General features: G+C 43.5%; 1 protein-coding gene across 9 annotated transcripts in view; it reads right to left on the bottom strand.

The window, feature by feature from the left end:
- The window catches only part of OSBPL10 (oxysterol binding protein like 10), a 375388-nt gene that overhangs the window by 57474 nt on the left and 305002 nt on the right, over positions 1–12912 (bottom strand). For all 9 annotated transcript variants that reach the window (XM_060307431.1, XM_060307432.1, XM_060307436.1 and 6 more), the window contains one exon: positions 8168–8322. In XM_060307431.1, the coding sequence (XP_060163414.1) occupies positions 8168–8322 (155 nt within the window). The remainder of the gene's footprint in view (positions 1–8167; positions 8323–12912) is intronic.

Raw genomic sequence — 12912 nt, 5'->3', positions numbered from 1 at the left:
CCTATCTTAGATACAGTAGTGTGTATGTGTCAATCCCAATCTCCCAATTTATCCCTCCCTCCCCACTAGAAAAGTCCTATGGAAACTGAAGATGAGCACTGCAGGAAGAAAACCTGCTTGGGGCAGGTATGGGGGTCCAGCCACACTCTCTGTTACTCCCCAAGGCTAATGGGGACCCAATGTGGGTCCCCCCAGGACTCGAGATCCCTGTGATTTAGCACCCTCCTCCAAAGCCATGGAGGGTGACTGTGGTAACTCTAAAGCAGTCATGGAAACCCAGTTGCTGGGTCTTGGGGGGATCTAGTTCTGGTTATGAGATAACAAGAAAAGTGTGCCGGGGACCTCCTTTCCCACACAGAGCGTCTTGGGAAGAGCTCTCATCTCGTCCCACGTTCTAAAAGAATGTTGTGAGCAGGTGATGCTTGGGACTGTAGCTGGCATGCTGCCACCATGACAAGCATGGGGATGAAAAGCCAACAGCAAGAAGAATGGAAGAAACCTTTTTTTTTTTTTTTTAAGAGAGAAGTGATCGATTTTTTGTGTGATAAAAAGCACATGAGATCTACCCTCTTAACAAATGTGGAAGTGCGTAGAACAGTAGTGTTAGCTACATGCAGATGGCTGCACAGAAGACCGCCAGAACCCTTCATCTTGCACAACTGAAACTCTCCACTCACTGGATAGCAACTCCCCATCCCCTCCCCACTGCCCCGGCCACCACCATTCTACTTCCTGTTTCTATCAGTTTGACAACTTTAGATACTTCCTGTAAGTGGAATCATGCAGTATTTGTCCTTCTATGACTGGCTTATTTCACTTATTATAATGTTTCTAAAGGTCCATTCCTTTTTTAAGGCTGAATAACAATCTATCATATCATCCATACACCATATTTTCTTCATTCATTCATCCATTTAGGTTGTTTCCACCTCTTGGCTACGAGGAACAAAGCTGCAATGAGCCCTGGGGTGCCAATATCTCAAGAACCTTATTTCAATTCTTTTGGATAAATACACACAAGTGGAACTGCTGGATCATATGGTAGTCCTAGTTTTAATTTTTTTCAGGAACTGCATACCATTTTCCAGGAGCCTGTATCTTCGAGGCCATCGGGAGTGGTTGCAACAAACCCACGGCCACTCACTGGCAGAAGTCTTACTGTGAGAAAATTAAATGTAGTTATTGCTTGAGCTTCTAACGGTTGGGTTCTCTGTTATTTGCAGATGAAAGAATCCTCCTAGGCACAGGAGATGGTGTGGTATATACAGAAGGGCACTGGCTGGGGAGAAAGGAAGTCTAGATGTCCATCCTGCCTTTACCACTGGCCAGTTCTGTGACTCTTGGCAAGTCAGTCAGTCACTCCAGTTTGGGGAGTGGCCACTGGACCCCTAAAGACTATTCTAAGATGTAGTGACTCAAAGGCCATGGCTCAAAGAGAAAAAACATCTGTCCTACAGGATCTGGGAAGAAGAGGCAATCAAACTCTCTAATGACAGGGTGGGAAGTGGGGTAGAAAGGGGTTAATCATATCACCCACGACCTTACTTGTTACAAAGTCCAAATGTGATCGACAACATTTCCTACGTAGCAACCATTAACTTTGTGGAGCTATCACAGAATTCACTAAATTGATTTTCAACCATTATAGGGATGTGTTAGCTGACCCACTCCATGGTCAAACAGCTGACAACAAGTACATGTCAAATATTTTGAACAAATCAGTAAGGTTGAAAATGCGTGTTAAAAGAATTATCCAGGGCTTCCCTGGTGGCGCAGTGGTTGAGAGTCCGCCTGCCGATGCAGGGGACACGGGTTCGTGCCCCGGTCCGGGAAGATCCCACATGCCGCGGAGCAGCTGGGCCCATGAGCCATGGCCGCTGAGCCTGCACGTCCAGAGCCTGTGCTCCGCAACGGGAGAGGCCACGACAGTGAGAGGCCCGCATACCACAAAAAAAAAAAAAAAAAAAGAATTATCCAAAGGATCAAAACAGCATATTACCTTATCTTGAAAAACTCTATCACCATCCCATGCCTGACACTTCATGCTCAGTTAACATCTACCTATACATTGATGTACTGTGGAGATAAAGAATAAAAAGGATCAAAATGGGTTGAGATTACACTGGTCAGGCTTCAACTTGAATGTCAGAGGATTTCAAAACTAACAGCTTTATATGTGGTTAAGTGGTTCAAAAGTTCAGTGCTAAAGATGACAGACAATTCAACCAAGAGCATGAGAATTCTTCTTGAGGCAAAATTCAGCTAAATCTTTATATCTGTCTCTTTCCCTTATTTGTAAAACAATGCCCTCCCTTGGGGAAGTGGGGATTTTGACACACTTACTTGAAAATTAAATTCTGCAGTTTTCTAACCAAAGCCCACTGGCTAATTTATATGTTGATCGAGTCCTTAGTACTTAGGGACATTATGAGAAGTCCTTCTGAACCTGCTAGATTTGGGGAGTGTAGGTCATGTGGTCTCTTGATGGCATTACTGCCACTGCGATGCAGACAAGTCACCAGGCAAAGTTTTCTAGTGAAACAGTCAACCCAGGGGTTGACAGGAGCTGATGACGTACTCCTGAGACATGGCTTCAAGACCCCCTGCTGCAGGTCCCCAGTGGAGAGGGATTAACAGGACTGACTCTCCATCTTTTCCCTCCAGGCCAGGGGTCGGTGTCCGGGCACCTAATAACTGCCTCCAACAATTCACACAGCACACATTATGCTAAACAAAGAAAGCCGGGCTCACGTGAACACACTGCGTGATTCCATTTACATGGCATTCTGGAAAAGACGAAACTACGTGGACAGAAAGCAGATGAGCGCTTGCCAGGGGCTAGGGGAGGAGTTAAACACAAAGGAACACAAGGGAATCTTGGAAAGCGATGGAACTGTTGTAACAGATCAAAGTTCAGAAGTGGTAAAATTGCATTTTAAAGGGGTGAATTTCATTATTTATGAATTTACCTCGATAACCCTGACTTTTACCAAAAATTAGGGTTTCTGTCTCTCAGAAACAGCCTCCAGGAAGGTGGGTAAACATGGTGACATGTGAGCTGCCGTTGAGGACTGTCCCCATGCCACCCACTGCTTCCCTATGCCAACAGCCCAACCAGTCAGGATCCAGGGCCAGGAATGGAAACCACTCCAGGTATTTCAATCAGGAAGTGATTTGATATGGGAATTAGGTGCTTATAGCATCACTGGTCTGGCGGAAGGCCAGAACAGAAGGCCCCCTTAGACTTTTTCATGCAAGGACACACCACTGCAGGTATCCTTGATCCAAGTGTCGGGATGCTGCCGGCGCTGCGGCCACAACAGCCTCTCCTGCCAACGCAGGGGGACAGAGGCCCCAGAACAACGAGTCTGGCCACTGCACCTGCCTCTAAATACTCACATCCCCTTGACCCTGTCCGCCAGCAGCACCAGCAGAAGGAATCTGGTCCCCGCCTCAGCTTCCAACTCTCAAACAAATGCACTGAGGAAACCGTCATGCATTTAGAAACCTCCCTGTGAGAATGCCTGCAACGTGGACTTGCGTTGGTAGGTTTCCAATCCGGAGGGTGGGTGGAAGGTCAAGAGCGCCAGGCCCAGTACTTCATCTCCCCAGTCACCATTCCTCCTGTCCTAAAACAAGGCACTCTTCGACAAAGAAAGCACCACCAAAACCCTTTTCTGTCTAAACTTAAATTTCAAACCGTGCTGAGAGAGTTGAAATATCGTTCTCCTAACGGGGAAACCAAGATCCTAACTCACTTTGTTATGGAAGAATATTTCATTTTCACATTTAGTGGGTCCCGGCCCCAGCCCCAGCCGAATAAAATTTTGAGATCACTGCATCTGATAACAGAGCCAACCACAATTCTCTTGTAACACACATATTAAATACACGCTGCTCTTCTGAGCTCTATTCTGTTGAGAATGAAACAGACTAAGCTTGAAAATGCATTCATTTTCCAGGTATCTGTAAGTTGTTTTATGGTAAGCCAGAAACAGCGGAGGGGAGTGTCACATTGAGATTTATGGTAAGAAATATATATTTGCTTTTTTGTCCCTATTTCCAACACAGAGTTCCTAAAACCCTGGGAATTTCCTAAGAGATGAAAGCTTTAAAGTGTCTTTTGTTATGTTAAGGAATGACTTTTGCAAAGCCCCTAAGGATGGGAGATGGTTGCCAGTGGAGCCAACCCCGGTTATTAGAGGGTTGGAGCTTTCAGTCCTACCCCTGACCTCCGGGGAGGGGAGAGGGCCTGGAGGGTAATTTAATCAACCATGCCTATGTAATGAAGCCTCCTTAAAAACCCTAAAGAACAGGGTTCAGAGAGCTTCACGGTTGGTGGGGAGAGTGGTGCACTCGGAGAGGGCAGGAGGGCATGGAAGCTCCGAGCTCCTTCCCACAGACCTTGCTGTATGCATCTCTTCCTTCTGTTCCTGAATTACATCCTTTTGTAACAAACTAGTAGATGTTTCTCTGAGTTCTGTGAGCCACCCTAGCGAATTAATCAAGCCTGAGGAAGAGGACATGGGAACCTCCAATCCACAGCCGGCTGGTCAGAAGCACAGGTGACAACCTGGATATGTGACTGGCGTCTGAAGTTGATGGGGTGCTCAGTCTTGCAGGACTGAAGCCCTTCACCTGTGAGATCTGACGCTCCTTCCAGGTGGACAGTATCAGAATTGAGTTGAATTGTAGGATACCCAGTCTATGTCTGATGGGAATTGGATTGAGTTAATTGCTTGATGGCATTAAAAAATATATATACATTAGGATGTGGTATGTTTTATACCCTAATTTATGCTCCTAAAGACCTAATATGATCAAAACAATAAGCCAGAAGAAAATATTTGGCTAAAGCACCACAATAACTACAATTCCTAGTCTCCCAATGATCACATAGTACCTACATTCTCCACATCAAAAGGGATAAGAAACCTTCTCATAAGGAATTTCACTTCATTCCTTTTTGGGTTATTTTTCCAAATTGTACAAAAGGGAGGCAATGGAAACATTTTCCTTTTTCTGACAAGAAAACTACTGGGTGGCTATGGCTAGCTTCTTCAACTGTTAGGACAAGAAAAAAAAAAAAAAGTGACAAAGCACAATGGCCTAAAATAAAAATAGTGTCCAACCAACACGAGCTGTTTGGGTTGTGAGAATCATCTACCAGAGCTGTGACTGGAAAAAATGAAGGACGTCTTTGCAAAAGAGCTCTAATCCTTCCTTCTCAGAAAACATTCACACCCGCATCACACCCCATAAGCCTCTCACTGCTGCAAGAGAGTACCAGAGAATACCTCCTATCACTCTGACAAAAGGAGTAAGAGCAAAAACGACAATCAGAAATTAATGATTGTTCCTAACTTAAAAGCTCTCCCTAGTTCTTCTCCTTCAAAGTATTTTTTAAAAGTTGAACTTGGGAGCTAGTTATTTCATCTGGACAATGATATACTATCTTCTGCCAATGCTATTGACTGGCAAAGCAAAGTGGGCAATAATTTTACGTAAAAAGAACAGACTAACCCTTTCAAACTTCAGGGTTAGAAAAAGCATCCACAGGAAAGGCAGCACGTACACTAGGAAGGACTCAGAATAGGGAAGATCAGCAGCCCTAATAATAATCTTATCAGGTTACTAAGTAGACATTTCTCCAAAGACATACAGACAGCCAACAGGCACGTGAAAAGATGCTCAACATCACTAATTATTAGAGAAACGCAAATCAAAACTACAATGAGGTATCACCTCACACCAGTCAGAATGGCCATCATCAAAAACTACAAACAATAGGGCTTCCCTGGTGGCGCAGTGGTTGAGAGTCCGCCTGCCGATGCAGGGGACAAGGGTTCGTGCCCCGGTCTGGGAGGATCCCACATGCCGCAGAGCGGCTGGGCCCGTGAGCCATGGCCGCTGAGCCTGCGCGTCCGGAGCCTGTGCTCCGCAACGGGAGAGGCCACAAGAGTGAGAGGCCCGTGTACCGCAAAAAAAAAAAAAAAAAAAAAAAAACTACAAACAATAAATGCTGGAGAGAGCACGGAGAAAAGGGAACCCTCCTACGCTGTTGGTGGGAATGTAAATCGGGGCAGCCACTATTGGGAATAGTAAGGAGGGTCCTCAGAAAACTAAAATTAGAGCTACCATAGGAACCAGCAATCCCAATCCTGGGCATATATCTAGACACAACTCTGATTCAAAAAAATACATGCACCCCTATGTTCACAGCCCCACTATTCACAATAGCCAGGACATGGAAGCAACCTAAATGTCCATCAACAGATGAATGGATAAAGAAGATGTGGTACATATATACAATGGAATACTACTCGGCCATATAAAGGAACGAAATAATGCCATATGCAGCAACATGGATGCAACCAGAGACTATCATACTAAGTGAAGCAAATCAGAAAGCGAAAGACAAACACCATATGACATCACTTATGTGTGGAATCTAAAATATGACACAAGTGAACCTATCTATGAAACAGAAACAGATTCACAGACATAGAGAAGAGACTTGTACTTGCCAAGGGGGTGGGGGGTTAGGGGAGGGATAGAGTGGGAGGTTGGGGGTAGCAGATGTAAGCTTTTATGTATGGAATGGATAAACAACAAGGTCCTACTGTACAGCACAGGGAACTGTATTCAATATCCTGTGATAAACCATAATGGAAAAGAACATTTAATAATTATATATATGTGTAACTAAATCACTTTGCTGTACAGTACAAATGAACACATTATAAATCAACTACACTTAAGTAAATAAATAATCATTTTTTTAAAAAAAAGCTTATTAGGTGACAGCCTCTGTTAGGGTTTCCCCGTGATGCTGCTGGGGATGAGGATCTAAACAGTTATTTCTAAAGATCTAAGAACTTCTCTTTTAATTTCTTTCTAGAGCAAGATTTAGGTATGTGTATTATGGTGTGAACTCCCAAAGGTTCTTTTCCAACAGAATGGAGGTGATTGGAATTCTCAACCCCTTAGCAGCTAAGCACGACCTCCTCAAACGTGACCCCACCCGAGGCTCTCAAAAAAACTACCTGACAGCAAGCTCCGACATCTTCTCAGTTGCCAACTTACCTTGCGAGGCACCCACACGTCAGCTACAAGTGTTTTCCCCCTGAAACTCGGTGTACAGGCAGAGGCAGATACCTTTCAAAATCTCACATCCCCTATCGTTTCATACCCTGCAAAGTCACCTTACAGATGCTGATGAAATACTTGCAGGCAGGCCGATCCTGCCTCTGGAAGACCTGAGCCCTCAAGCGGCCCTCGGAGAATAGAATCACGTGAAGCTTGGAGAAACATTTCAATGGATAACCAAGACCATTTGACTGAAGAAGCTGCCTTGGGACTTGCAACCTTACAAAATAGATTTTGCTGCACAATTTTCAGGCTAAAGTGATTTCAATTCAAATGAAGAACCACCTCTAACACATGGTTAAAGTAGGTCCCAGCCCACTTCACGAGATCCTGTCAACAGGACACGTGCAACCAAGAAAGAGAAATTCACTTATGACACCCGGGGAAATTGACAAAATGCAGGCTGCATTTGGCTTCCCTCCAGCTGCCACTTAGAGGCGCAGTTAGTCACGGAGATTGCGTGGGCAGATGACTGGGTCCAGGGAGCCTGTGGGGGCCTGGCTAGCCCCGAAGGTCTGCAGGGCTGCTCCTCCCTGGACCTGGGCTAGTGCAACGCCTAGAAGAGTCCCAGCCACTGCCCCTGGGCTGGCCCGGTTGTGTAGCATGCGGGGATCAAGCATAGGAGAAAGGAGCTCATATTATTAGCACAATCACACGAAGAAGCCAATATTGAGGGGAGCGACATAATATATTGTAACCACTCCCATCATGTCAACAGGCATCACGTTAGTGGGCGTGTTAGTTTCTCCCACATGACGTGAAAACGACTCCCATTTCAGTGAAAATGGGAGATTCCGCATCAGTTGGATCACCGTTCGCCCACGGCAGCTGCCAGGCACAAGAGCAGGAGCGCCAGGCGTGCACGGAGCTGATTTTGTCTCCCTGGGCAATGCTTCCATTTTATAATTTGTCTCCTCTTAAAACCCAGCGGTGAGCAAGTTACAAATATAATTACTCTACTTCTGAACAAGCGCTAACACAAGCCATGAAAGGTGCGAAGAGAGGCTGGCGAGCTTACCTCTGGCTCTGGCGGGCAGGTTTGTTCATCCTCCACGGAGTTGGGTAAAATGGCCCAGGTTATGCTGGCGCTGGCCGATGGCAAAGAGCCCAGTGTCCCATTTTTCAGCTGCTCTGTGGAGTGTGACTTAGGCCCGTGCCATCCCAGGATGCTTTCTGAAATAAAGACCTAGAATGATGCCAAGTATTTTCCAAATCCAACATTTAGAGCTCAAGAAATAGCCATACCATGCTGTTGAAGAAACCCGACTTGAAGTGGGTCCAATGTTAAGTGGACCATAGAGGATTTAAGCTGATTCAGTGGATTTAAGTGTAGATTCAGGTCACCTATTTATAAACGAGTTTCTGCGTAATGACCATAGGCTGTGTCTCTCCCTGTCCCTGGACAAAATTCACATGTGCTGTACTTCCTTGAGGGTGTTTTTCTTATTTTTTTTAACTTTTCAAAAATACTTATAAATATTTACAATAAAAACAAGAGTCAAATTGTATCGGGTATGGGCTGCTCGAAATGCAGTCTGAATGCCCATTGACATGATGACCACAGCTGAGAAAAGACGCCTGCGGTGTGATCACGTCACGTGTGATCGGCCATTAGATGTGGCCGAAGTCCATTCGGGTGGCAGAAGTCAGGAAGCCACATCATGGACAGACATGGGTATGGAGGATGGATGCGGTCATGCCATTCTAGCTACCATATTGCTGTTAATAAAGCTTTTTTCTTTTTTTTTTTAATTTGGCCACGCCACATGGCTTTTGGGATCTGTTTCCCAACCAGGGATCAAACCCGGGCCCTTACCAGTGAACATGCATAGTCCTAATCACTGGACCACCAGGGATTCCTTATAAAGCATTTTAAAGATTTTCCCTCAACCCTTGGGAACAGCAAAAAAAACTTTCTAATACTGATCTTTCCAAGAGTAATGGGTTATTACAGAATAGTTGTATATATGCTTGCTAAGGGGGACAGGAATGATCAGAGGTAGATTTCTTTACCCTGTAGCAATTCTGCCATTAGAAAAAAAATAGGCTTCAAACTCAGCTGAATCTGGAGCTTCTGTTCTCAGCCTGAGCACAGGAGTGAGTGATGAAGGAAAGGTGGGCTCAAGTGCAGACAACCTCACGTGAACTAGAACTCAGCCGCCCTTCAGCACCTCAGATGCTGCCTAGCATCTCCTCATTCTCTCCCACTGCTCACAACGCTCAAGTGAGGCTGTTTTTTTTTTTTCTTCCCATTCTTCAAAGGGACGAGAGCCTTTGTGTGTGCTGTTTCCCTGCTCAGACTGCCAGCCTCTAGTTCCTCTACCTGGGGGAGGAGATCTCCTGAGTAAATCCAGGGGTCTGCTCAACGATCACGCGCTCAGAAAGGCCCCGGGGGACTTCGCTGGCCAAAGCAGCACCCCAGAGGCACCCCCTGTCCCAGCTGTTGGTTTACTGTCTTACGGCTCTTAGCACTCTCTGAACTCACCCTGTTCATTCGTTTATTGTCTGCCTTCCTCTTCTCCCTAGAACATTAGCTCCTTAAAAACAGGGACAACACTGCCCTTGCTCACTGCTGTATCCCCAGAACCTAGAACAGGGTCTGGCAAGGAGTGTGAGCTCCTTAAATCTGTGCTGAATGAATGGATGACCATTAAGACTTTCAGAGATGGTCAATTTCAAGAAGAGTGTATGTTTCAAAAAGCCTGTATGTCCATGGTGGAGAAGGGCAGGGGACAAAGTGGGGAAAAGGGGGTTGGGGGAAGAGTTATTTACTGGGTATAGAGGTTCAGTTTTGCAAGATGAAAAGGGTTCTGCAAGATGAAAAGGGTTCTGGAGATTGTACAATAATATGAATGTATTTAACACTACTGAGTTGTATACTTAAAAATGGTTAGGACCCCCAATTTTTTTTTGAATTTTGTTTTTTTATACAGCAGGTTCTTACTAATCATCCATTTTATACACATCAGTGTATAAATGTCAATCCCAATCTCCCAGTTCATCACACCACCACCTCCACGCCCCACTGCTTTCCCCCATTGGTGTCCATACGTTTGTTTTCTACAACCGTGTCTCAATTTCTGCCCTGCAAACCGATTCATCTGTACAATTTTTCTAGGTTACACATACATGCGTTAATATACGATATTTGTTTTTCTCCTTCTGACTTACTTCACTCTGTATGACAGTCTCTAGATCCATCCATGTCTCTACAAATGACCCAATTTCATTCCTTTTTATGGCTGAGTAATATTCCATTGTATATATGTACCACATCTTGTTTATCCATTCATCTGTCGATGGGCATTTAGGCTGCTTCCATGACCTGGCTATTGTAAACAGTGCTGCAATGAACATTGGGGTGCATGTATCCTTCTGATTTATGGTTTTCTCTGGGTATATGCCCAGTAGTGGGAGTGCTGGGTCATATGGTAAATCTATTTTTAGTTTCCTAAGGAACCTCCATACTGTTCTCCATAGTGGCTGTATCAATTTACATTCCCACCAACAGGGCAATAGGGTTCCCTTTTCTCCACACCCTCTCCAGCATTTGTTGTTTATAGATTTTCTGATGATGCCCATTCTAACTGGAGTGAGGTGATACCTCATTGTAGTTTTGATTTGCATTTCTCTAATAATTAGTGATGTTGAGCAGCTTTTCATGTGCTTCTTGGCCATCTGTATATCTTCTTTGGACAAATGTCTATTTAGGTCTTCTGCCCATTTTTGGATTGGGTTGTTTGTATTTTTAATATTGAGCTGCATGAGCTGTTTACATATTTTGGAGATTAATCCTTTGTCTGCTAATTCATTTGCAAATATTTTCTCCCATTGTGAGGGCTGTCTTTTCGTCCTGTTTATGGTTTCCTTTGCTGTGCAAAAGCTTTTAAGTTTCATTAGGTCCCATTTGTTTATTTTTGTTTTTATTTCCATTACTCTAGGAGGTGGATCAAAAAAGATCTTGCTGTGATTTATGTCAAAGAGTGTTCTGCCTATGTTTTCCTCTAAGAGTTTTATAGTGTCCGGTCTTACGTGTAGGTCTCGAATCCATTTTGCGTTCATTTTTGTGTATGGTGTTAGGGAGTGTTCTAATTTCATTCTTTTACATGTAGCTGTTCAGTTTTCCCAGCACCACTTATTGAAGAGACTGTCTTTTCTCCATTGTATACCCTTGCCTCCTTTGTCATAGATTAGTTGACCATAGGTGTGTGGGTTTATCTCTGGGCTTTCTACCTTGTTCCACCAATCTATGTTTCTGTTTTTGTGCCAGTACCATATGGTCTTGATTACCGTAGTATAGTATGAAGTCAGGGAGTCTGATTCCTCCAGCTCCGTTTCTTTCCCTCAAGACTTCTTTGGCTATTCGGGGTGTTTTGTGTCTCCATACAAATTTTAAGATTTTTTATTCTAGTTCTGTAAAAAAGGCCAATGGTAATTTGATAGGGATTGCATTGAATCTGTAGATTGCTTTGGGTAGTATAGTCATTTTCACAATATTGATTCTTCTAATCCAAGAACATGGTATATCTCTCCATCTGTTGGTATCATCTTTAATTTCTTTCATCAGTGTCTTATAGTTTTCTGCATACAGGTTTTTTGTTTCCCTAGGTAGGTTTATTCCTAGGTATTTTATTCTTTTTGTTGCAATGGTAAATGGGAGTGTTTCCTTAATTTCTCTTTCAGATTTTTCATCACTAGTGTATAGGAATGCAAGAGATTTCTGTGCATTTATCTTGTATCCTGTAACTTTACCAAATTAATTGATTAGCTCTAGTAGTTTTCTGGTGGCATCTTTAGGATTCTCTATGTCATCTGCCTATCAGATGTCACCTGTATCAATGTCATCTGCAAACAGTGACAGTTTTACTTCTTCTTTTCCAGTTTGTATTCCTTTTATTTCTTTTTCTTCTCTGATTGCCGTGGCTGGGACTTCCAAAACTATGTTGAATAACAGTAGTGAGAGTGGACATCCTTGACTTGTTCCTGATCTTAGAGGAAATGCTTTCAGTTTTTCACCATTGAGAATGATGTTTGCTGTGGGTTTATTGTATATGGCCTTTATTATGCTGAGGTAGGTTCCCTCTATGCCCACTTTCTGGAGAGTCTTTATCATAAACGGGTGTTGAATTTTGTCAATAGCTTTTTCTGCATCTATTGAGATGATCATATGGTTTTTCTTCTTCAAGTTGTTAATATGGTGTATCACATTGATTTATTTGCGTATATTGAAGAATCCTTGCATCCCTGGGATAAATCCCACTTGATCATGGTGTATGATCCTTTTAATGTGTTGTTCAATTCTGTTTGCTAGTATTTTGTTGAGGATTTCTGCATCTATATTCATGAGTGATATTGGTCTGTAATATTCTTTTTTTGTAGTATCTTTGTCTGGTTTTGGTATCAGAGTGATGGTGGCCTCACAGAATGAGTTTGGGAGTGTTCCTTTCTCTGCAACTTTTTGGAAGAGTTTGAGAAGGATGGGTGTTAGCTCTTCTCTAAATGTTTGATAGAATTCACCTGTGAAGCCATCTGGTCCTGGACTTTTGTTTGTTGGAAGATGTTTAATCACAGTTTCAATTTCATTACTTGTGACTGGTCTGTTCGTTTTTTCTATTTCTTCCTGGTTCAGTCTTGGAAAGTTACACCTTTCTAAGAATTTGTCCATTTCTTCCAGGTTGTCCATTTTATTGGCATATAGTTGCTTGTAGTAGTCCCTTATGATGCTTTGTATTTCTGAGGTGTCCACTGTAACTTCTCCTTTTT

Source organism: Globicephala melas, chromosome 11 (genome assembly GCF_963455315.2).
Source record: "Globicephala melas chromosome 11, mGloMel1.2, whole genome shotgun sequence".
In the NCBI taxonomy this organism is placed as follows: Eukaryota; Metazoa; Chordata; class Mammalia; order Artiodactyla; family Delphinidae; genus Globicephala; species Globicephala melas.
Note: the sequence above shows the minus strand (reverse complement) of the source record. Positions and strands in the feature narration are given on the sequence as shown.